Source organism: Serinus canaria, chromosome 1 (assembly GCF_022539315.1).
Source record: "Serinus canaria isolate serCan28SL12 chromosome 1, serCan2020, whole genome shotgun sequence".
NCBI lineage: Eukaryota > Metazoa > Chordata > Aves > Passeriformes > Fringillidae > Serinus > Serinus canaria.
Window position 1 is genome coordinate 82,669,535 of NC_066313.1, and position 24,650 is coordinate 82,694,184.

At 41.3% G+C, this 24,650-nt stretch overlaps 1 protein-coding gene across 1 annotated transcript in view; it reads left to right on the plus strand.

Annotated features, from left to right (window-relative positions):
• Window positions 1-2,958: 2,958 nt before the first annotated feature.
• GABRB3 (gamma-aminobutyric acid type A receptor subunit beta3) overlaps window positions 2,959-24,650 on the plus strand; it is a 112,350-nt gene continuing 90,658 nt past the window's right edge. Inside the window, exons 1-3 of the mRNA XM_030235076.2 lie at window positions 2,959-3,055; window positions 3,227-3,318; window positions 3,474-3,541. Of these exons, the coding sequence (XP_030090936.1) occupies window positions 2,976-3,055; window positions 3,227-3,318; window positions 3,474-3,541 (240 nt within the window). The 5' untranslated portion in view covers window positions 2,959-2,975. The remainder of the gene's footprint in view (window positions 3,056-3,226; window positions 3,319-3,473; window positions 3,542-24,650) is intronic.

A 24,650-nucleotide genomic window follows, 5' to 3' on the forward strand; every position in this document is an offset into this window, starting at 1 on the left:
AAGCCAAACCACTAGGCCACGAAGTAATGCTAACTCCTTCCCTCTCGCCTAATCAACTATTTGCTGAAAAGTGGAACATTTCAAAAAACAAAAGTTTACCCTGAGATCCTGGAGTCTGGGCTTATCTCAGAAGATACATCATTGGGATTTTGTTGGATGGACAATCTACAGGTTGTGACTGGATGCTTTGTTTTGCTTTAGTGAATAAAAGTGCCCAGACTCCTTCCAGCCATGCCTTGAAATAACCTGCTTGCCTTTTGAAAGGAGATGTTTGGGAGCCTAATTCCAGAAGCAAAGTCAGGATGTTGAATTCTGGGGCAGGACAAGGAATCTACTTCTGTGCCCATTTTTTCCTTATTGGCCATATAAAATAGCTTCCTAGGCTTCCACTATTTCTTTTAATACTGTGCCTGGTGCAGGTCTTTGCTGGGTCTCACCTCCAGTCCATTGCCACAGAGGCTTATTTATGAGCCTTTCCTGAAGACAAACCCCACAGTGCTACTTAACTGCAAGTGCCGTGTCACAGAGAAATCAAGATGATTTTTACCTTTCATGAAATTCATTGATTGTTTATAGCTTTTAACATCTTTCATTTACTGCTAAGCCTAATTGAACCCAGAGTCCCAAGGAACAAAAGCTCCATAACCCACTAAATACTTCCATGTTCCATCAGCAACATCCACCAGCTCCAGCCTAGATTATCTTTATGCTGTTCCCTAGTAAATGGTTGCTTTGTAAGATCAAGAAGACAAATACTTAAAAGAAATGTGATGAAATATGGCAGACTCTACAGCACTGTTGATTCATTCCTACCTCAGATGTGTTTCCAAAGTACCGGGATAGCACATTAATCAGAAATAGTGCTCTGTAACTTTTTTTATTTCTGTTATAAAACTGACAATCTATTTAAGAAAAGTTATTAGTGTTTAAATGTGCTTTTAAACCACCTTAAACTCTTTAATATTTTCTTTGGTGTTAATATTTTCTTTCAGAATTTAGGGGGATGGAATTGAATTAGTACCCTTTCCTACATTTGCTCTCTCCTAAGTCTTTGAAAGAACTGGTCTTCAATACTGCCCATCTATAGCATTAAAAAAGCTTTCAGGACCCAGGGCCTTAAAATTACTTACATAGTTACTTATTATTTGACTTTTCATTTTGAGCTCTTGAGTCATGTATGCTTCATGCCACAATTTTCAAGCTTTCATCCTAAGTCTAATAAGGTTTTTAAATAAATGCTAAGATTTTCACTTACTTTATAATCACAGTAATTATGGCGCTATTAAAAAACCAAATATTACCATGAAAACACAAGATTTGGCAACACTCAGTTTCTCTTATATTTTCCTTCATTGCTTTAGAGCTTGATATTGTTTTTAAAACTGAGCCTGCTCCTTCTTTTATTTGGATCTCTATTATTAGCTGTAACAGCAACAAGGTCAGGACAAGGGATAGCACTTGTCTTCTTTTCAATAATTTGCTGAGGAGAGAGGAAAAGCCGTCCATGTTTTCTCACCTGTACCTGCATTACTCAATGTCCATCCTTTTCACAGCCATTTCTATGAGGGAAGAGAATGTGTGGAAGGAAAAAGAGGTGTTAAGAGAAAAAGTGCAAAAGAAGGAAAAAGCTTTTCTCTCTTGGCTACTGAAATGTTGTGCTTTGTCATGGACCAGTGGCCATTGATTGCAAAGTAACCAGAATCAGAAACTGGCCAAGGGCATGTCTGTATTTTCAGAGAGCATGGTGAGGAGCTGGTGGGGTGGTGAGGAGCTGCCTCTGAAACCAAAGCCAATATCCCTAAGACAACATTGTTCTGTTTCCATGCCAATAAGTCCTGATGAAAGTACTAATCAGCATGGAAGAAGATTAAAAATAATAGCAACTGCGCTGTCTTCCCCCAATCAATGTTTTATACAAAGTTGAGAGCATCCAGAAGCTCAGAGGAGACAACTCCCACCCTACATTTCTGGTACCAGGGCCACTTCCCTTCATTACTGTCCCGTATGACAAGCCTGGCTACACTCGTTTTGAACCCAGCAGAGCTTCTGCCTGGCAAAGCAAGTCCAGCAATCTCGGCCAGTGCAGTTGGCACCCCCGCAGGCACGGCTAAAGGGAGCCTCAGGCCCGGCACCGGTACATGCACACCACCTCCCTGGCCGTGGCAAAGACAGCTTCAGGCCCTTGCAAGTCAAGGCAGGGCTCCCAGGCCAGGTCCTTCTCCAGGCGGAGAGAGGAGAGGCTCACCCCGGGCATCCCTCCCAGGATGCCCCACTGGGCAGGCGGGCACAGTCCCCCAGAACAGAGCGGCAGGCCGAGGGGCAGGGGCGGACAGAGGCACGGCGTCGGGCAGCCCCTGCTCACCCGGCTCCAGGGTGGACCCTGCGGGCTGCCCTAGTCCCGCTGTCCCGCTCCTACCCCGGGGAGAAGGAGCCGGCTGCGGGGAGACCCCGCGGGGGCTGCCGGTGACCATCGCCGACTCCGGGCGGGTACCGCGGGGCCGGTGCCGTGCAGAGGTCGGGCGTGCCCCGAGGCGGTGCCCGGCGAGCCGCCGCCCCTCGCTGCCGGTCCCGGCCCCGCCAGCCCCGCTACCCCGCCGCCCCACCTCGGGCTCTCCGCCCGGAGGGACGGCGGCGCCCTCCCTCCGTCCCCTCCCCTCCTTGCTGGCGGGAAGGCGGCAGGGCGGGCGGCGGCGGGCGGAGGGGAGGCGGCTGGCCGGGCTCCGGCGGAGGGCAGCTTCCTCCGGGGCTCGGCGGCGTCCGGCCGCGGGGCTCGGGCAGCCGGGTGCGCGGGCGGCTCCCGCGGGCCGGGTGGTGGTGCTGGGGCAGGGGTTGGGGGATTTTTATTTTGGGGGGGGGAGGGCGAGGGGGGGGGAGAACGGGGACTGTCGCCTCCGCCTCTTCCTCAGCAGCAGCCGGGGCAGCCGGATCGCGGCGGCGGCTGCTGCTGCTGCGCGAAGGGAACGTGGAGCGGAGGGATGTGGGGCTTTGGGGGAGGCAGGATCTTCGGGATCTTCTCTGCTCCCGTCCTGGTGGCCGTGGTCTGCTGCGCCCAGAGGTAGGAACAAGCGTGCCCCGGCGGCGGCGCGGGATGCGTTTCTCCAGGGGAACAAGCTGATGCGCTCCCCCCGCCCTCCCCCTCCCGCCCCGCTCCCGCCGTCGCCCCTGGCCCCCCGCACCCCGGCTTCTGCCTCTCCCGCGCGACACCCCCGTCTCTTTCTCCCCACAGTGTGAACGATCCCGGCAACATGTCCTTCGTGAAAGAAACTGTGGATAAATTGTTGAAGGGCTACGACATCCGCCTCCGGCCGGATTTCGGAGGTGAGTCGCCCTGCCCGGGCTTGCCGCCCGGCGATCTCCCCCTCCCCCGCAGCTGTCCCCGGTGCTGCCGCCGCTCCCGCACGGCGGGTCCGGCCACCCCGCCCGCGCTGCCGCGGCACCTCTCGCCGCCGGCTTAAGGACTGCTCTGCTTGCAGGTCCGCCCGTCTGCGTGGGGATGAACATCGACATCGCCAGCATCGACATGGTTTCCGAAGTCAACATGGTGAGTAGCAGGCGAGCCCGGCCGGCGGCGGGGCTGTCGCCCGGGTCACTGCCGCCCGTTTCCCGTCCCTCGTTTCTCACGAAGTCGCTGCTGTCTCGGCGGGCGGCGGCGGGGCTGCGCGGCGCTCCGAGCGCTGCCCTCTTCGCTTGAAAACTTTATTTCCCTGGAGACGCGCTTTCCTCCTTACCCCCTTTTCCACTCTCACTGCCGGCGGCGTCTCCGCGAGTGTGCCGGGCCGCCGGTTTGCACTAACCAGCCTTCTCCTCCTGCCGTACCCCCGGGCGGCCGGAGCTCGCTGGGCTCCGCCGGGCCGGCGGCACCTGCCGCGGCCTCGCAGCCGGCGGGATGCGGGGCGGGCTGGACGGGGCCGGTGGTGGAGGGCCGCGGCTGTCGGCATCTCCCTGCTTCTTGCGCGGTTCAGGGCGAAAAAACCGAACAACCCAGATTGCCTGTGGGTAAACTCTGACATGTGCCAGTGCTTTAAGGCTTGTTGAGCACCCAGTGGCAGCGCGGTTGTGAATGGACTTGGGAGGAATAGTAGTCTAGTCTTGTCTCGGGAAGTGATGCTGTGTGGGGCTGTCGTGATCACCGGTGGACAGGGAGGTGTTTAGTGCTCTTCTGCGTTTTGATCCTCTCGTCTGTATACCTTGATGATTCAATGTTAGAAGCTACAATTTTTGTTTCTTGTCCTAATTCTAAATCTGAGGTGGATTTTTCATGTCCCTCTGCAAGTTACTCCTTCTCTCTGTGTCTTAGTTTCTTTTCCTTGTATTCTTCCGTTGGCAAATCTCTTGTAGAAAGACCAGTCACTCTGCAATGCTGTAATTACATTTATGGCATTAAAAATAATATGTATACATTTGGAAGCTGAGCTCTCTCGTAGTACATATGATGCTAACACAGCACTACCTCTCCTTCAATGCTCTGTTGCAGTGTTGCATGCTGGCATATCTTGGCTTGATACATGTTCCTTCTGTTTTCATTAATACTGCCGCTGCTTTCACCCCCTCTATTGAAATTCGGAGAGAGAAACTTTTGCTCTACTTCTCGTCTTCTAAAAATGTTTTAGACAGAGATACAGTTACCTGTTGGCCGTTAAGTGTCTCCAATGGCAGCCTTTCTACTCATTCAGGAGGGAAAAAAATGGGATAGATCTTACTTACAAGAGTTTGTCTTAGGCTTCATGCAGTTTCAGGCATCTGCAGAGACACCTCATGCATTTGACAGGCTTTTCTGTACCTGTAGGATTTCTTCTCAAGTGAAAAAAATGGGAGCTGAATGAAAGCTTCTCTCTGAAGTGTAATTGAAAAATCTGACTTCACTATCCCCGCTGCCACCTTCCCCACCTCTGGATATGTTCCAGTCTTAGGGAAGCATTATATGACTCATTAAATTAATATATAACACTGTGTATGTGAAGTGCCAGAGAGGCAATAAATAACAGAGAATGGCATACTGAGATTGGAAAGAAAATGAGGGGATGTATGCTGCTTTTTGTGCTTTTTCCTTCTTTTTCCCTAGCTGCAGGAAAGCCTGTTAGGTTTAAATAACAGCTTGTCCAACCCACTGTAGCAAGGGTATAAGGAAAAGTAAGTAATAACACTGCTTCTTATGCTAGGCTGGGTAATCAGATCCTCAGTGATACAGGAGCTCCTCAAGAAGATGGTCAGTTTGTCCCCAAACTCTGTCAGTGTACCAAGTGCTTAAGTTTTTAGCTGCCCCAGGAGTCAGTGCCCACTCTTGCCCATTAGTTGCCAGAGCAGCTGCAGAGAAGTGGCAACTTTTTTTCTGTGCCCTCTCATGGAGCAATGCAAAATCTGAAAAACATCAATACAGATCTTGCAACAGGAAGAAATTATGTGTTTCTGAACCAAGTTGCTAGAGTACCTTTACTATAAAAACTGTAGTAGTTTACTTCAGCAAAAATGAGCAGGAAGGGCTTCTGATTGATGAACACCTTACTACAACCAGAATTTCAGCTAAGCTTGTCTCACCTGCCAGGAAAAGAAGTCATCTTTGACTAGGCACAGCTATGTTCATGTACTACCTGAGTTGGTTACTTCACTTGTTTTAAGTAACTTTTTACTGGTCTGCAAAAATTCTTGAGTATCTATCAATGAGCAGAGTATAAGAATGAGCTTATTCAGGGAATAAGAAGGAGCTTTTCAAGATTACTCAAGTATTTATTCCAAGTAGTAATTTGGGCAGGAAAAAAAAGGCCTAGTTAGTGTGAAGAACTGAGGCACAGCTGTTTAACTTCATTCTGGTTGCCAACTAAACTTTTAAACTTTGGCATATTCTTTCATTTAATTCCAAACAGATATTGTGACTGTTGACCTTTAGCCTCATCAACTATTGAAATGTGTTACAAGAATTTCTCTGTGTGAACTGTGGTAGTGTGGACATTAATTCCTTTGATTTAAATCTAGACACTGGGGTAACCTTTTATAAATTAGCTTGTTAAAATTCATCTCTGTATTAAAAATAAAATAACCAGAGATTTACCATTCTTCAATTTTATGGACATAAATAAAATGTTATTACAGCAAGTTTTATTATGCTACTTTCTAGGCAGCCTGTAATAATGCTTTCAGTGACATGATGACAGTTCTTTGTAACAGGAATTACAGCTTGTATCATGCTCTTTTCTATTCATAATCAAACTGTAGGTTTATATATAATATATTCCTCTATGAATCTTTATTTACTAGGTGTTTATTAAGCTTTCCAGCATTTTAAAAATTTATTTGTGCGGTTTTAGTCTTTCTGTTGAAAATCACTAAGAGTCCTTTGCCTATACATCCAGGGTACCTGTAGATATTTTTTAGAATAGACTTACTGATAGCCATGTACATCTTCCTTGGATTACATGAAACAATTAACATTTTTCTTTATTTTTGATGCTGAAATGCTAAGCTGGATCAGGAGCACAGGTGCAAGTATCAGGATTGCAGACCATCAACTTGTTTTATTGAAAAGTTGTAAATAAGCAGTTTCTATTTAATTTCACAACATCTTGAAAATATTGAGTAGCATTAGTGAAATTGCAAACCTGTATTTTATAAAAACCACATTATCATATATTTATACTTTAAGTTACATGTATATGGTAGCAAGGGGGAATTAATGAAGTTTCATATAAGAAGTGCATTGCTCAGGGAAGGGCTGCAGCCTGTTAATTACCTGCACATATGTCTATATCTATATGTCAGTGTGCTTTACTCCCCTGCTTAACCTGTACATTCTTTCCCATAATCATTTCCCTATTTCACAAATGATATGTGTAACTGGATACTTAAGCACCTACCTATTTCTGTGCCTACTGCCAATAATTGCATTTCAAACCACTATAAATTGTACAGAAATATAAATCTCCAAACAAAATACTGATCAATAATAAAAAAAGATGTATAGTGAGAATATACTGCAAGTCATCTTACAGATAAAGAGTATGGAAGATTACTGTTGCCAGGTTTCAAGAATTTAGCCATAAATTTTATCATTTTTCATTATTCAGGTTGATTATATTTCATTTTTGCTGTTTTTTCAGGTGTTTTGCTCACATGACATGAATTGAAAAAGAAATAGTTCTTGTGCTTTTACTAGTATGTCAGCCTATTTCCATTCAGACAAGTGACCACAATTTTCAATTTTTTTTAACAGTCTGATTCTTCTTGAATGTTTGGTCTGTGAATCAAACGCATTAGTTCCAGGCATTCAATTTTCAAGCTTCTAAATGCTTCTGTATCTTAGGAAGTTAAATAATCAATGCTTTGAATCTCCAAATAACCCCCTCTTTAAAGTCATTATTATAGCTGAAAGAGTAAAGTACTGTACTTTCATTTGACTATAATTTTAGAATGTGTTTCGTAGTTTATGGGAAATAATGCTATAAAGTGGATGGAGAAAACAAGGGGATTAGTGCAAAAATGAACCTTTCTTCTTAGAGATAAGGCAGAGAATAGGAAACGGGCTACTGCTCTCAGAAGTGCTGTCTGCATTGTCTTTGTTTATAGAGAGGATTTCAGAGTTGTCCATCTAGGGTTTCTCAAAGGCTCTAATTTTTATAAAATTAAACCAGCAAAACCCAGGAGGCATCATTTGCTATGTAGTCGTCCTGCTGTTTTGAGAATGCTGTAGTCAGAAAATTAGTTTGACATAAAGTCAGACCTTAAAACAGATGAGTTGTTGTTTCTGAAAAAGATGTCATCTATTCTGTGCTGTCACTCTAAAAAAGATGTAATCTCTTCTATGCTAACACTGTAATTTTTATTTTTATGCATGTGCCTTTATAAAACTGCAAGTATGCATATGGACATCACTGGGTGCCTGCTGATTTTTAAAGCAATTTTGACATCTTTCTGACAAGCTGTTTTAGTTGCTGCCCTAAGGTTGACTGAAGTTACTACTCATTGAGACTAAATAGTGTCTATTTTCCTTGACAGGAATACACAAATAATTTTTTTAAGGTAAATTAATTCATACTTCACCTGAAGTTCTGAGGGCACAGAACTCTTCTCTTAATGAAATCTGTCACATCTTACTTTTTATGATAAAAAATTTGGTGGATTTCATTTATGTAAATTGAGATTTTTAGCATTAGATGTCTAAGTGAGAGCTGGATTGCTAAACTCAACAAGTGCAGTTAATGGAGATCTAGAAAAGAATGTGGATGCTTTGGTTTCACAATCTCATACTTGTCCTCCTGTTTCCTGTCCAGGTTGGTGCAGATCTTCTGCAAATCCTCTGCCATGTCTCTGTGCCCAGGTTTTAGACACAACACCAGCTCCTGAAATTTAAACAGAGTCTTGTTCTTGTCAATAAAGGTGATGCAAGCAAGAGAGCTTAAAATAAAAAGGCAATGTAATAGTGCCTCTTAGATATTTTAGGTGCTTCAAGGTGTTTTGTTTGGACTCCAGCTGCCTCTCTAGAACTTAAGTGAACCTGCATAGATCCTTTGCAGTACCTGCCAGCCCTATACAGGGGTCCTGCATAATCCAGGCATCCAAAATGGTACTAGACACCTTTGCTTAGGTAGCTGAATTGTTCCTTAGATGTAGCCAAAGCCTATCCTCCAGGCTCCCTCTGGAATCAGAAGAAGGAGACAGTCACTAATTTGCAACAGATATCTTAGATGTCTGTGTGGTTGTTATTTTTAAAATTGAAGGATTAATATTTCTGGGAGGTGTCCTTGTTTCCTGAATGGCTATGGAGAGAGCCAAGGCAACTTGGTTCATTTTTCAGAACACACAGTGAAATGTAACCTGTGTTTCCAGCTGGAAATGTAGCTTATATTTCCTGCCATAAACAGATATTTCCTAAATATTTTGCAGGCAGAATCTGGGTATTACCTCCTGCAGGAAATCATAGCCAAGTCTTGACAAACTTTGCTTTGAATATTCAGATAGAGAAATTTAAGGAGTTGTTCGGATACAATGGTTACATAATCATATTGCAAACACAAGTTTTCTATCTAGAAAAAGATCCATGTGTGCAGTGCCTATTACTGGTTCACAAATCACAGGAGTATAAAATAGAATATGTAACTTTATAATCTGATTTTGCTTTTTTATATTTTACAATTTAATGTATTTAGCGAGAATAGCAGATCATACTATGGTAGAAAGACCACATAGATAATTTTGCATATATGTGTGTATATGTTTGATGCATACATACATCTATTTGATGGATAATATAGGGGGGAAAAAAGGAAGCAGAAAGAAGTAGTACCCAAGCAGGGAAGGATCTCCTGAGGCCAGCATAGCCCTGCAAAGAGTGCTGTCACTGTGCTGGTGATGAGCCAGCATCCATCCACTACCAGAGGGGTGCAGCAACAGGCACTGATCCTGGAGGATAGTCTATCTCACAGGTCACCTGCTCTCTAGTTACCAGCTGGCCACAAGATCACCCGTCCTCTGCCTTGTCTGCATCTGTTTTTCTTCCTCAATACAGTACCCATGAACTCCCCCAGCCTGCCTCACTTTCTCTCTCCCTCCATCTCTGTCATGTTTCATAGTTCTTACTGACAGAGAGAGAGAAAGAAGTGCTTGTAGCAGACGGTGTGATAGGGAAATGACTCCTATTTGTCCAGGGGAATTGATGACAGGCTTCTGCTTATCTGCAGTGGAAAGCAGCTACCCTGAAGGGGAAGAAATACCTGCTCATGTAGAGACAGGGAGGTAGTAAATGTTGCTGGGAGGTGCCAATAGACTATTTAAAAACCAACTCCAGCTGCCAAAGTTGAATCATCCAGACTTGGATGATGAAATAGATATGATCTATGATGACATCAATCTGAAATAATTGCAAGTATTCCATGGACAAAAAGGGATTCAAAATTATGTTTACAAACTAGAGAAATAGCCCAAATAAAGAGGGAGCAAGTGTGAAGTGCTGCATTATGTAAGGAATGATGAATCCATTATTTAAAATTATACAGATTTGGCTAAGCAGTAGGACACTAAAAAAAGGTCTTACTGGACCAAAATCTAAAGTAAGTGAAAAAGTCACAGGTGCAGTATAATTGAAAAAAGAAAAAAGACACATCTTACCTTTTGGTACATAAATAGAAGTGTCATTCACAAGACACAGAGTTTGCTTTGTCATTAGTTAAGCCTGGGCAAGAATGCTGTGTCCAGTGTTTCCTCATTGGCTTTCAGGGAGATGGAGAGAAGCAGGAAGTGTAAGGAACAGAAAAAAAGTGTTTCTAATTAAATTAATTACAAAAAGGGCATATGCAGTGACGTTGTAGTAAATGGGTTTGTATAACACTGAAAGATAGAATGGGGAGAAGAAATAAAAGTTCTCAATAAGTAGGATGCTGGCAGTGAGAGAATGATGATCAGTTCCTCCTTGGAACCAACTGAATTAAGATCTGAAGAAATTAGAGAATTGATTTCCAATTGGTTTTCATCTAAATACATTTTTTGTAGCATCTCCTTTTTTTCAGGTTTTCAAGAAGGGATTTGATAAATACCTCTCCCAGTGGTGTTGCTCTTGCCTTTGGGGAGGCTGGGCTAGCTGATGCTTTGAGCTGTTTTCCAGCACTCTATTTCTGTGAATCTCTGCTCTGATTTCATTATTATTTCTGGCAGTGTTCACAAGTGTGTCTTGGTGGGGTTTCAGCTGCTCCTGCTGGTATCATGCTGATGCCTCAGAAGATGAGAAGTTTCCCATAGGACATTTGTAAATAAATGCCAGTGCCATAGGTATATGCCTTGCCAGCTGAGATGTCATTAGTCACCAACATTGTATATAAATCTTTATTGTGTTCTTAATACCTTTGCATCCATTGCACCAGGTGTCACATGTATGTTCTTTCAAATATACCTAGTAGTCATTGAAAAATGTTATGAAGCTACAAGGTCAGGACTTCTATGCATGTAATCATTATATATTTTACTTCTGCTGAAAGATTTTTATGATGCCCAGGTAATGAAGAAGTGCTCTAATTTAAGTTAACAGGAATGGAAAATTGACAGAAACTTTATGATTTTTTACCTACTCTATACCTAGCAATTTCTTTCACTCCTTTGAAGACAGAAAGAGAAAGAGATAAAGGAAAGAGGGATATTTATATGAAGATCTTTATAAGTGCACTGATTTTTTATTTACATAGTTTAATGTCTTTAGTGATACAGAAAGCTTAGCAATTTGATAAAGGCACAGGAGGCAATGTCATGCTTGGCAGAAGACAAGAGAAAAACATAGAAACTTCCATGACATAACTGCCACAATGGTCCTCAGTGCCAAATGTCCTGACTGCTACTTGCTGGTGGTGGATACTCGGGAAGGAGACCAATAAACATGTTACTGCTTCTCTAGGTTACTCTTACCATGTTCAGTGATATGTAACTTGAAGAGAAAACCTTTTGTTTAGGTGTCACCAGAGCACTGGGATGATTTAGTAAAAATCCACTTTTCCCCACAGTTTTCCTTTTAATAAAGATATGATTCTATAAAGAATTTAAACTTGGGTAGTATCAAGTGCAATCCATCAATACTGAAGGATAATAAAAAACTTTCAGTGGAAGAGGTTGAATAATATTAAGCTACCATTAGGGGTTTTAGCTTATCCAGGACAAAATTTCTTTTTTTCTCTCCTGTGACATGGAGTCATAAAAAATAGCTGGAAGAAGAATAATTTCAAAGCGATGGTTTATTTAATATTTGTAATTGAATGTCACAGTTCCTCATAACTACAGATATTGCAAGGAAAAAAATCCCCAAGTCTGGGCATGTCTAATTCATTATTCACTATTACAGATTTGAACTGATAACTTTGGCAAAATAATTTGTTCTCTCAGCAGTTAGGAGCTGGTTACAGGTCGCTGTGATAATGTAATCTGCAATATGAATGTAATATTGCACGCAGCAGAGAGGGAAGATAAAACAGCTGTGCTGGGAGGTCTGCAGTTACACTGGATAATTGGCAGTTCAATAGCAGTTAATGACTTTTTTCTTAATACTAATATGAATGTTGAATTTTCATTAGTTCATGGGTATGTCTCCATGGCACAATGCAGCACTCTGCAGAGATGTCAGAGGTACCTCTGGTGCAGCTAGTAGAATTTCTGGATGCTGTGAAGTTATGTCAACATGGAGCACTGTACAGAATGGTTGTACCAGGGGGAGTTAGGTCTCAGAATAAGACTTGTCTCACAAGCTTTAAATAGGTTGTCTGGTGTGTGACCAGCATCCAGCCAGAGCTGATCATCAGAGTGCACTTTTACAGAGAGGAGCACTTCCATAAGAGAGTATTTTTTTGTTCTAAAACAGGTATTTAAGACAAGGATGACTGGCCCTCCTGAAGTACCTAGCTGGAGGTACTAATAGGGTAATGGGATGGAGAAGACAATCAGAGGAATTGACTGATTTAGGATAGATGCTTTTTTCCAGTAAATGTTGGAATGAATTCTACCTGTTGCTCCTTCTTAACCTGCCTTTTTGAACATAATTAGAAGACAGCCCTGAACTGGTACACAGCTGACCTTTAGTTAACTAAGTAGTGTTAGCCAGCTGGTCAATGCACTGCATGTGAATTCTGTGCACAGTGTGAACTACAGAGAGTTTTTCATGTAGATTTTGTGTGAATTCTGAATCAAAATACATGTAGGACAAAGAAGATAGGCTTTGAAAGTAAGCTCAAATCCCTTGATTAAAAATAGGTCATCCCTTGTTCTTTGAATTAAGATACAAGATAGCCCCGCTGTCTCACTCTGCTGGCCTGTTAACCCTAAAGTTACTTGAAAGGAAGAGCTTCATTCCCCTATGTCTTGTTCACATGAGGGATATTTTAAGGTTTCCCATTCTGGTTGTTACTTACCCATCATGGTTTTAGCATGTGAGCTCATTGCTCAGCTGCAATGTCAAAGGCTGAGCTGTAATCCAGTGCAGGTGCACCTGAGCTCTGCTGGGCTGGGTCCTTCATGCTTTTGGACTGGGCTGAAGCACAATCAAAAAGCTGAGGGCTTTGGCTTCCAGGAGCTGCACTTGGCTATGCAGGGAATCAGAGCCCCTATCACATTTTTCAGTGGGGAAATAATTCAGGAAAAGTAAGAAATCAGATCTTCCAGATTTTGAAGCCTAAAATGCAAACTAATTTTCCTACTTCATCAGATGTTATTTTGTAAACAGATGACCATTTTTCTTTGTGTTTTCCGATGACCATTTTCCCTGGTGGTTTCTTACGCTACTGTGCCTTTTAGAATGCACTGAAAGTTTGAAGTTAAAAATACTAGATGATACAAAATTGCATTTAAATCCTCCATATTAGTGGGTAATGCATTAAGTCTTGTTGTTAAAGATACCAAGAATTTATTTAAGCCTTTTTTCATATTATGAAACATTGACATGGTTTTTTTTTCTCTGCATCAGAAGTGATTTGCTTTAGCTTCTGACCTCCTAGGCTATTTAGATGGGAAATCCTATGTTATTCGTTTGGACTTTCTAAGCATTTTCCAATCATGTATGATAGGTTTCTATTTGGATAACAAAAATATCTCCTAAATCAACTGGAACTTTACATAGGAAGAGGTCTTTAGAATTTGCAGAACCATATATATAACCCTTAGTTTTGGTTTTGAGCCACAAACTATGGCACTGCTAAATTTCAGAGTTGTGGTGCTCCTTATAATCTGTAGAATGTCAGTACTTACATGCTTGAGCACAGCACCTGTGCTCAGTCATGCACTTGTATGTCAGTCACTAGCATGGATTTGTCTCAGCAGTTTCCCAGGTTTGATACTCTCTGGAGGTCAGCACATGCCAGCTCCACTGGTAGTTGGCAGCTTGGATGCAGCTAGTTCTGCTGTGGAATAAGTTAATGTAGATAGAAACAAATTGTGCTGTGCAACAACACTTGTCCTTCAGAGAAGAAAATTCCTTGGCTCACTTCATTTGTTAGGTTAGATCTATCCAGAAAGTGCAATTCCTTGCATCCATGTGAGGTTCCATAGCCATCCTTTCCAGTGGGAGAGCTGTGACTCCCCAGAGGCCCCTGCAGCTGATCTGATTGGCAGGTCTGTATTAGAAGACAGCTCATTGTAGAGCTCCATGAGCTTGTAGATAATTCATTGTGCCTTGTTTCTTTCCATTCTCTGTACAGTGAATGTGGCTTAAGCCAAATGCTCCTCTGTTACCCTTCTGGCAGCAAGTGACGTGAATGCCCACCTGCACTGCTGTCAGAGCTGTCAGCTCCTTTTTTTTTTCCTCTTTGAGAAAATAGGTGGACAGATATTCCCTGCATGCTGGGAAACTGCTGTTGCAGACCTGTTTATGAGGGGTGAGCTCTGTCTCTTGGTCTTGCTTGGCTTCATGACCCTTGACAGCAACTCCATGCAGTTCAAATGCTGCATGGTGACCTGCCTGACTGAGCAGAAAGATGTGGTAGGTGTGAGACAGCCACTAAAGAGAAGAAGAAGCTTGAGGTGGAACACAGGACAGCAACACTGGGCAGTTTACATGCACTTAAATTCAGAGGAGATGTTGTTCACCTCATTTTAGATAGATAAGGGTCTACAGGTGAAGGACTTCCAGTGTACTTACTTTGTGAAAACAAACTAAAGAAAGCACCAGAGTCCCATGAGCAGCCTTTTTTAGGTACCTAGAACATAGGTGCAAATTAATTGCACAGATGAGATAGACTGGATTTCACTTTAACCTTGTGTTACAGAGAAAGCAAGTTGTCCTTGGGCAGTAAGGGCTTGTGGAATGTGTAAAGAAGTAGTTAGCAGTAGCTGTGTGTGTTTGTGTGATGAACGAGAGGTGATTAAGAGAAATCAATTTTAAGGAGGAAATATCTCATTTCCTTTTAATCAAAAATGGTGTCTCCTTTGGCATTTCATCCTTTTTTTCCCCCAGAAAAATGGTTGAGCTAGCTGGGGAATAACTTAGCTATTTTAAAAATGCTGATTATCTGCCTGCAGTTCTTTTTATAAACCATCCCCCTTAAATGGACAGGAAAAAAAAAAGAGAAATAAAAAGATGGGCAGTGAATTAGCAAATGCATTTAAGGTAGTTGATCAGCTTATCTTTCCAGTAGACCCACTTTAGTCACATGCTCATATATTATTAACCTGACTGCATCAAGGCTAATACTGTATGTCTTTCCCAGCATACCCATTTATGTGGCATTGGGTGCCTTTTGAATCGGATGCTGGGGCTGTAATTTGGAAAGGGAAGCCGGAAGTTTGCATAATGTAATCTTGTTATCCATTAGTTAGTTTGCATAATGTAATCTTGCTATCCATATTCTTTATTGGTTTTATAAATATCTGTGTAATACCATTCATGAGTGATCTGGAAGATGGGATACCTTCCAAGTTGGTATTCTATGATTTCATGATCTTTACATTAAAAAGAAAAGCTTTAGCCCCCAAAGAAGATCCCTTTTGCACAGCCTACCTCAAGGAGTCACCTAGCCCTAACACTTGTGGTGTTATACTTTTCTTTCATGAGTCACATCTATAAGGATCTCATTTACAATCGTGCATTATATTCCTGTAAATTACTTAGAGACACACATGTATAGACACATCATTTAGTAATCTGCTGGCACAAAGGTTTCTATATGAGCAAGGTGGCCTAAATGAAAAAAGAATCACACTACTGAGATGTAAGTATATCCATTAATTTGACTGCTGGTGCTCACTGAGCAGCTGTCTTTAAGACAGAAGTCACAGTCATTTACTGCTACTTTTTCCCTGCAAGTCCCTGAATGATTTTTGTTAATAGCTTGAGCAAGTGACCAAATCTCATGAGACTCCTGTATTAATCTTTTGCAATTTTTCTTTCTCATCTCTCTTGACTCTCAAAAAAGAGAGATTCAAATCTTTTGTGCTGGGTTTTTCTCATCATTATTTTTATAGTCCTTTTCCTAGGATATGTAGTCTTCAAAAAAAAAAAAAAAAACCAACAAAAAACCCTAAAAACAAACAAACAAACCTTTTATAGAGAAAACCAGATCCACCCCTCTCCCTGAAAACACTGCTGAATGAAGCTAAATAGAAACATAGCTTGCTACTCTCTGGCACACAATTAGCTAGCTCTCCTGAGCATGATGCTGAAAAATATGGTAATAAATGAGTTCTAAAATTCTTTGCACCTCTAATTGTTTTTAACATTTACATGACACTGAATGTCGTCTGTACCCTAATGTGTGTGGCATTGTTGAATCCTATGTCTCTTTCTATATTCATGTTATTGTGGTGCCCTTCATGATCATAAAACAAGAGCAAACCTGAAATAAAATGTTAAGATGAATCTATACTTAATGGCAGATCACTTCGGAGGGATTCGATTAAAACATGGCAACAGTGCTGAAGATTCAGAAGATGGATTTAGTTAATTGCTTCTAGAGGACACAAAATTACACACTACCTTTCAAAAATGAGTGATAAATCTTCAGATACATGAAAATAATGGGTATGAAGAATTGACTAGATGTAATGTTGATGAAGGCAATCAAAGGATGAAAGTGTCAGGGTTACTTTTCAATCTGTCATTGAATTGTGGTCATCTATCACTGCAACTAGATTTTGTCCTAGCTCTTACTGTGGCCACTAGTATATTTGCATCTTCTTCTCCCTGTTGTCCCTTGCCAAGCCTTCATGGCTGTTATTCTCTGGTCATCTTTTTTTGTCAGTAGGGTGATATTTTTTCATCAGTTTTTGCAGGATAACCAACCCCCTGACAGTTAGGCTGTTTCATATTCTTCAAGATGCCCTTGCCTACAGCCAGCGCCCTGGCCTCAGTGCTCAGCCTCAAATCCTTTGCCATGTTGCCTTTTCTGCTGGTGTGGCAGAGCTGTCAGTAATTTCATTTAGTTATCTATTATTTATTTATTTATTTATTATGGCATGCTAATTTCTTTGAAAACAAAAAGTGCTTATCTTTAATGATACCATTACACAATGTCTTATTTGTTTATTTATTTTGACTTTTGACTTGAATAGCAGATATTTGTGCTGTATAAAGAAATACAGGAAGAGTTATATTTTTAAAAAGGTTGCTGTACAAGACCTTTGCAAAAAAATCCTCCCAGTGTACTCCTACCTGTGCTTTTGCTGCATTGAGCCATACCATAACTGTGACTGTTTCTAATGGCATTAGAGAATGCAAGGAAGGAAGGTGGGAGGGAATTGATCAATGTTTAGATTACTCTATATGATCACAGTGGAGTGAAAGTTCAATTTTATTTGGTTATCATCGCTCAGCAGGGACAGGCTATGTTGATTGTTTTTCACAAAACCCATTGGTAAACAGGCAGGCACTCAGAAACAGCTGCAGTCTCCATGTCATCAAAATCATGTATTCAATAATCCTCCAAGTCAGTTGTTTTATTGGTTGACTGAAAAAACTCCAGAGGAGAATAGTTTAGCATATTATGTCACATCAGACTTCTGAGGAACACATTGTCTTTTCCTTTCCAGGGCAAACACTGTTTCAAATTTGGCTGTTACATGCAGTGGCGCAATTCCAGTGGTCAAAGAGAAGAAGTTTTGGCCCATCTTGTGTTGTCTGTCGTGCAGAATAGCAGAAGCAAATCCATCAAGTGCTAATGCTGATATCCTGACTATCAGTTGTCTCAATGTGTCATTATAGGATGACACTGAAGCTACAGACTTGCAGATCTTCACACCAAGAGTGGAATTTTTAAGTATTTAGGTATCATCACCTGAATTTTTAGGTGCTTTGAAAGGCAAGGAATGGCCATGTTTTCAATTCTGTATATAATCCCTGAAAAACTAGGATGCCATCATTGTGAGTATTGGAGTGCATGCTAAAGGCAGCAGCAGAATTGTATGTAATTGCAAAACTGAATTCCAAAAGCACTTCACATCTTCATTTCTTTGTATTTTCTTTTCAGATATTATCTGTGTTGGTTGTCCCTTGATATGTACAAATTTTTTGTCTCATCCTGCCCACTCTTTAAAAAAAAAAAAAAAAACAAAACAACACAAAACACAAAAATAGCAAAATATGTTACAGAACTGGGGCTGTGTTCAGTTCAACATCTTCATACAGATGTGAACTCCTCAGGTTTGCAAGAATATTGGCTGGAGCTCTCAAATAATGATGTGTTTCTAAAACCTGCCCTTTTGCATTAAGTACTCTCCAGCTTATCTTTGTTGTAATTAATAGAGGGATCTCTTTAGTGGCCAATACAATAATGCCAGTTGGGATTCCTGCTGATACCTTTCTAGTGTTGTTATGTAAGTTTTATGTATGAAAAGGGGATTTTCTAACCTAGAGGTCCAGGAAATAGCCAGGTCCTTTTCTGGGGTCTAGGTGTTGGATGTTGTTTCAGTACAAGAGACTAAATAAGAAACTGAGGATTCTCTTTGGGTATGCTGCTGAAAATACCTCCCTGGAGCTAATAGTCTCTTTCTGTCTGGGTGAGATACAGAAAGGAGCTTGTCAGGCTGAGCAGAAAACAGAATTTGTGTGCAACGGGCTCTGTTTGATACTTAGAGGACTTGTACTTGTCTTTCTTATTTCTGTAGTCCTTACTGTGCTGCAGTTCATGCTGAGGGCTTGCTCAGGCTGGCTAGCTTGGGATCATAGGAAAAATAAGGTGTTTTGAGACAACTTCTCCCATTTTTCCCTTCAGCTGTTCTATTCTATCTGATGGAGATCAAAATATTTTCTTGATTCTTTTCAAGCTAAACTCCCAGTGAAAAATACAAAAACTAAATAAAAAATTTTGTTATATCAACCAATAGGTCCAACACTATTTTCCCTTTTGTTTTCCCTTCACAGGAATAAACAAACCAGAGTATTAAACATGATAAAAGGGGAGGCAAATTTTTTTAAATTATTCAGTAATCTTCAGAGCCTTCATGTCATTTAGAGTCAGTATACATCCTAAAGAAATTTTTAAAGACTGTACAGTTCAACAGTTACTGCTGGACCATGAAGAAGTATCCCCAAGAACTGAATTTCCCTGAGCTGCTTTTATGTCTGTGTGTCTGTGTTTCTTCTGCTCTCCCACCATGACTTTTGACTTCAGGAAAAAAAAAACTAGTGGGGGGATGTGTGCAGACATTGCTGCCATTAGGTTACTTCACAACAGATATTGGAAAACATTCCTGAATACTCTACCTCCAACCAGCCCTACCAGTAAATTCTTGGAGCACTCACATGTGGTTTTGGCCCCAGCCAGCTGTTACTCTCTTTCCAGGCTTTCCAGACACTGCCCAGGAGTCTGCAAGTGCCAGAGTTGCTTCTGACACCCAGCTAACATATGGACACCCTGTTTTGGAGGGTGAGATAGTCTAACAGTAAGGATTTGAGATGGTCATGCCAGAGTATGTGCTTAATATTCTAGTCATGTTTAATCCACGAGTAGAGAGATAGCTATAGAGTGTCTTTGAGAAATTTATCTACTGATCTGCAGGCCTAATAAATTCAGCTTTTTTTTGGTACCAGAAGTACTGTCTGTACTGCATTTAACCTTATTAAACATCCTCACTAAGCCATACGTGTTGAACTTTTAAATGGAGGTGAATTCTCAGCAGGAATTCAGATTTGATAAAAATTCCCTGCAGTTTTCTGTGACAAAAGGCTCTAGTGATGTTTGCAGTTTAGCTCTTCCCAAATAATTTTTTTCTGGACAAAGTGCATGGCTCCTTACTCACGTCTCAGACCTACAGCTGGTGCTGCAGTGGCAACTTGTCTCTGTTGGGTGTCATGGCCAGTGGTGTAATGCCATCACCTTGTTCTTTTCATCCTTGGCACCATTAGAGCGCTTTTGTGATGCAAATTTAGCTTCCACTTTCCTTTATAGCACCCCAAAGAAATATTTCATATTCAGTATGTATAAGAGATGAGGGAAAAAATGTCAATAAAGTTAACATGGATAAAAAATTGTTTGATGTATACTGATTAACTTAGGTGATTTTTTTTTTTAATACCATGTAGAATTACTACATGGAGGCTTTATGTTAACAAAAGTGGGAAATTGTCTGTTTTGGAATCAAATCAGTGGAAAAAGAAGGCAAGAGACATTGTCATTCCTAGCAGCAATCTGTAAGATTTCCATTAAAAATGCCTTCTTGGCACTGAGCTACCTGTGTGCTCTGCAGGAGAACCTCACAGGGTCTGGAGAACCTGTTTCTGCCCAAACGTGTCTTGGCTCCAGTGAAGAGTGTGACAGGTGAGATGTGGGTGAGGAATAGGCAGTTACAAATCCAAGGTACAGCACAGTCTGTAAGGGGATGGATTACCAGAATGTCATGTTTACTATGTGGTTTTGAAATAACTGGAAATCACTTTCCATTAATAGGTCTCAAAGTTCCATCTAAAGGGGCTTAAAATTCTTGTGCTGGGGGACAACAGACAAGAGAGGAAGCATGTCCTAGATTCTTCAGCTGACCAGTGAAACCTGTCTTCCTGAGGTCTGGTCCAGTTTTTGGTGACAGAAGCTGGTACTGTTCAGCCCAGTAGGTGAAGATCTGTGGAATGCAGCTGGGTGGCCAATGTCGACATTAAATGCTGAGAGTTTGCTTTGTAGAAGTAGATCTGGTTTGGTTCATAGTGGGCATAATTCATAGTTGGTGCTCTAGGTATGCTTATAGAGAGCACCTCTGGCTTGGGCCCATCCCAGTTGTACAGAAAAGTGGTGGATCCCCCCCACTGAAGGTCGTGTTGGATGGGGCTTTGAGCAACCTGGGACAGTGGAAGGTATCTCTGCCCATTGCAGTGGGGTTGGAACTAGGTGGTCTTTAAAGTCCTTTCCCACCCAGAACACCCTGTTACTCTACGATTCTGTGACATGCTCCAGAGCAGGTTTGCAGCATGTTCCATAAGGTGGAAATGGAGACCATTTGGCAGATGCACTTCAAAAGCATGTTCCCAATTAGAACCACAATGCTAATATGGATAACTCAAAGACATACTGACTCCTGTTTTTAGAATTAATTGTCATTTCATTTTGGGACACTGAAGCACATCACCATCTGATGTGTTACTTATTCATGATTTAATTAGCAACTACTTTGAAGTGACACCTTCCTCTTTACTCTCATTTTTCAGCTGTTTGTGAGTGGCAGTGGTAAACAGGTATAAGAATTGCTGTGTCAGTTCATACCAAATGTGTCTTAGCCCAGTATCAAATCTCTCACTGGGACTAGTGTCAGATGCTTAATGAATAACAAAAAAACCCCCGTGTTTCCCTGTAAAAATCTCCCAGCCTCCATGACTTTGCTTCAGGAATATATGTGGTTGCAATTGGTACCTTAATGCTTAATCTACAGGATATTAAAATAAATTATTCTCCTTATTTAGCCTATGTGCACCTACATAAAGGGAATATCTATACATAAGTTTTGGCCATGTTTTTTCTTGTACATCATGCTTTTCTACACCATACTGTTGTAATGCTCATCATCATCATCATTGTTAGCTGCACTCATTAAATCCCCAGAGCTGCCCAGTGTTAACTACTGACAATGCCATGAAATTTGCCTCTGTGCACACATGCAGATTTTGGAGGTTGCTTACTTTCAGCAGCTGTTTCTTCTGAATTTCAGAAAACTTCCAGGTGCAAGCAGTATAAAGCAGTTTGTGTCTCTCTGTGGCTGTAACAGGGAAATGCTGTAAACTCTCCCTTAAATTTCTGAACTTTCTAGTCCAGAATTTTGCAAGCAGCAGATCTTTTGCATTAATTTGTGCTAGTCCTCAAAAATCTTTCTGAAGTAATGTTTGAATTATGCTACTGGGAACTCAGGAAGAGAAAGTCCAAATGTCTTTGAATATTCAGTCATGGATTAACAGAGACTATTCCTCAAGCTCCTTTTGCTTACAATACTGAGTTCCACGGTATAAGGTAGTGTGTAATCCCTGAGATGAGAGTTTTTGATGACTTCAATGAACTTTAAAAAAAGAAACTGTAATACATTCTGAAGGAATTTAAAATCTTTGGCTTTTTAATGCAGAATAGGAATTGAGAGCAGATGAGATATTCTTTCTGGAACTCGTGACTCGTCCTTTCTAAAAAGATAAAGCTTCAGAACTAAGTCATTGTGAAATCTGGGACAGGAAATCCAATAGAGCTCAGGTTTAAGTATTGCATCTCAGGGAGTGGACAATAATTTGTATTTGCTTCATTTAAAAAATGGAAAACAGGATTATTTTCCTGTAGGGAGGGTCCTACCTGAGGTATGGCACCTGAAAACAAACACCCTTAATCAGGAGACTGTGACGAGTCCCCCAGTGTCTCAGATTAGACATAATTCATGCTTCCTACTACACACACAGACCTTTCACTGACACTGTCTTAATTTTTCAGTATGTACTTTCTCAGGTTCTTCACCTCAGCATCTTCTTTGCTGTTACCTACCCTGGAACCAGTGTAGAGTTTTCTAGATAAGTCAGTTGCTGTAGTCTCAGGTGTGCTGAACAGCAGGAGGTGAACAGAAAGTGGGCAGACAAAGGGAGAAGCTAATCCTTACTGCAGAGTGCTCAAAAATCCCTCCAGTGGTTTATTTCAAGTGGGTTTTTTTAAGTTCAAAGACTTTTTTCACCAAATGACCAGATGGTGCAAGAGAATTCTCTAGTGCCTAGACATTCTGCACCCCTCCTTAATGACTGCTATGAGTTTTTGGACTCCAGTGTGGATTCCTGCTATGATCAGATGGGAGACAGGCTCAGGTGCCTTTTGAGGAATTAAAACTCTTAGTTTGGCAGGGTATGAAGAAAAGGCTCTGTAGAAGCCTTCTGAAAGAATTCTGGAGTTTAGGGCAGGAGCACACCAAGTAGTAGACTTGGTATTATTATCACAATGCTGATTTTTTTTCTTATGTACTTCTAATTTAATATGAAACTGAATAATATAATACTGAAACATTTACAGAGATGTTGCAACAAACCATTGATTTTTCTTCAATGACCCTTTTTTTTTCTAAATTACATTTTCTCAAAATCAGTATATTTTGGCAGACAAATTTTGATGCTACTTTTTATCATTGTGGAATTAACTACAATGCTATTGGAATCTACTCATTATGGTGTTAAGCACTCATAGCAAAGTAAAAAAAGTGCGTGTGTAACAATGCCACTGTCTCTGTGCCTGCTGAATCTCTTTGGCCCAAGTGGGAAAATAAAGATTTAAAATGGCTTTTGTTTACTTAGTACTATGTAGAAGCAATGGCACAGCTAACTCCAGGAACGCAGAAGTGGATTATAGCCTGAGCTCTAAAGTTCTTTGGTCGCTGTTACTTTAGACAGCACAGGTAAAACCAGTATTTCAGCATATGATGACCACTCCTGTGTTTTGTAATTTATTCCATGCCATGTTCTAGGAAGTCTCTGTTTGAAATCAGTTTCTTGCATAGAAATGTTGGCCTTTTTTTTTTTTTTAAAAAAAAAAGCATGCCTAAAACGATTTAGTCCTTCCCAGTGAGATCCAGATGCATCAGATACTTTCAGAAAAGTAAGCATCACATACCTATTAAATATTTCTCTGAGGGTTTATAGTTGCAATCAGTTCTGAGTGACTAGTCTCAAAAGATAGCATGTGAATGCAGCCTATTAGGCAGATCTTTATGAGCCATTGTGAAATTACATCCACTCAAAAAAGGTCTGCTGCTCTTAGGGTATTGTTTCTTCTGTGAAGTTAGCTGAATGACTGCGTGACATGCAATGGCTGTCACTGTGGACAGGGCAGATGTGTAGGGTTGTTGAGCCATCTTTCATCTGATGCAGCCTAGGATGAAAGGTGTGGTGCTAGGACTGGGTGTGCCAGCCAGCAGTGTGTGCACAGATACTGCAGCATATCCTTAAAGACTCTGTAAGTTCAGGTTGAACTGAAGCAGGGCCAGGGTAAGAGAGTTGTTCTATACCAGGACTGTAGAAGTCATTAACTGATGCATGCATTGATTAGATTTTTAATTCCTAGGTAAGACCACAGGTATCACAAAATCCACAGAAAGCCCTCAGCTCTCAGCACAGACTTAGTGCTGGGGCCATGCTGGGATAATTACGTGCTCCTTAAGATCCTGCTGTTCTGCTTACAGTCCAAGCTCAGGAAAGTAGGTCCAGGTATGTGCAGTGATGTGGCATTTTAAAAGCCATTGAATTAGAGTGATTGCAACTGGAGGAGCAAGACTGCTTTACAAATTGCTTTAAAATAGAGGCTGAGTCTCTGTGAATTTTATGCTTGATGCATAATTTGCCCATTTATTTTCACATTAGAATTATTTAATATGTTTTTTACACTTTAACCACTGCAGAAAGTACATCTTTTATATCCTCAATAACTTGTGCAGCTACATATATATTATTGAATTATAGTGAAGAGGAAAGGAAATACTCCAGATGAAACTGAAAAGGTTTTTTTGAAGTTGCAGTATTTTCAGTGGTGTCTTCCAGTGAGGCTGCTGGTAGCAAGCAACAAGCTGCCATCTTGCCAGAACCTTCTGAATTGCTGCAGAAAGTTTTTTTCTCATTCTTGGTGCTGACACATGACATGCATCTCAGATGGTGGCCTGTGAGCCCTGTCATGCACCCAATAGAGATGACAAACTTGTTTCTTTGATGAGATCATCCCATGACTCAAGACGTGTGCCAGTACCTGCAATATCTCACTTCTGAAGTTAGTGCAGAA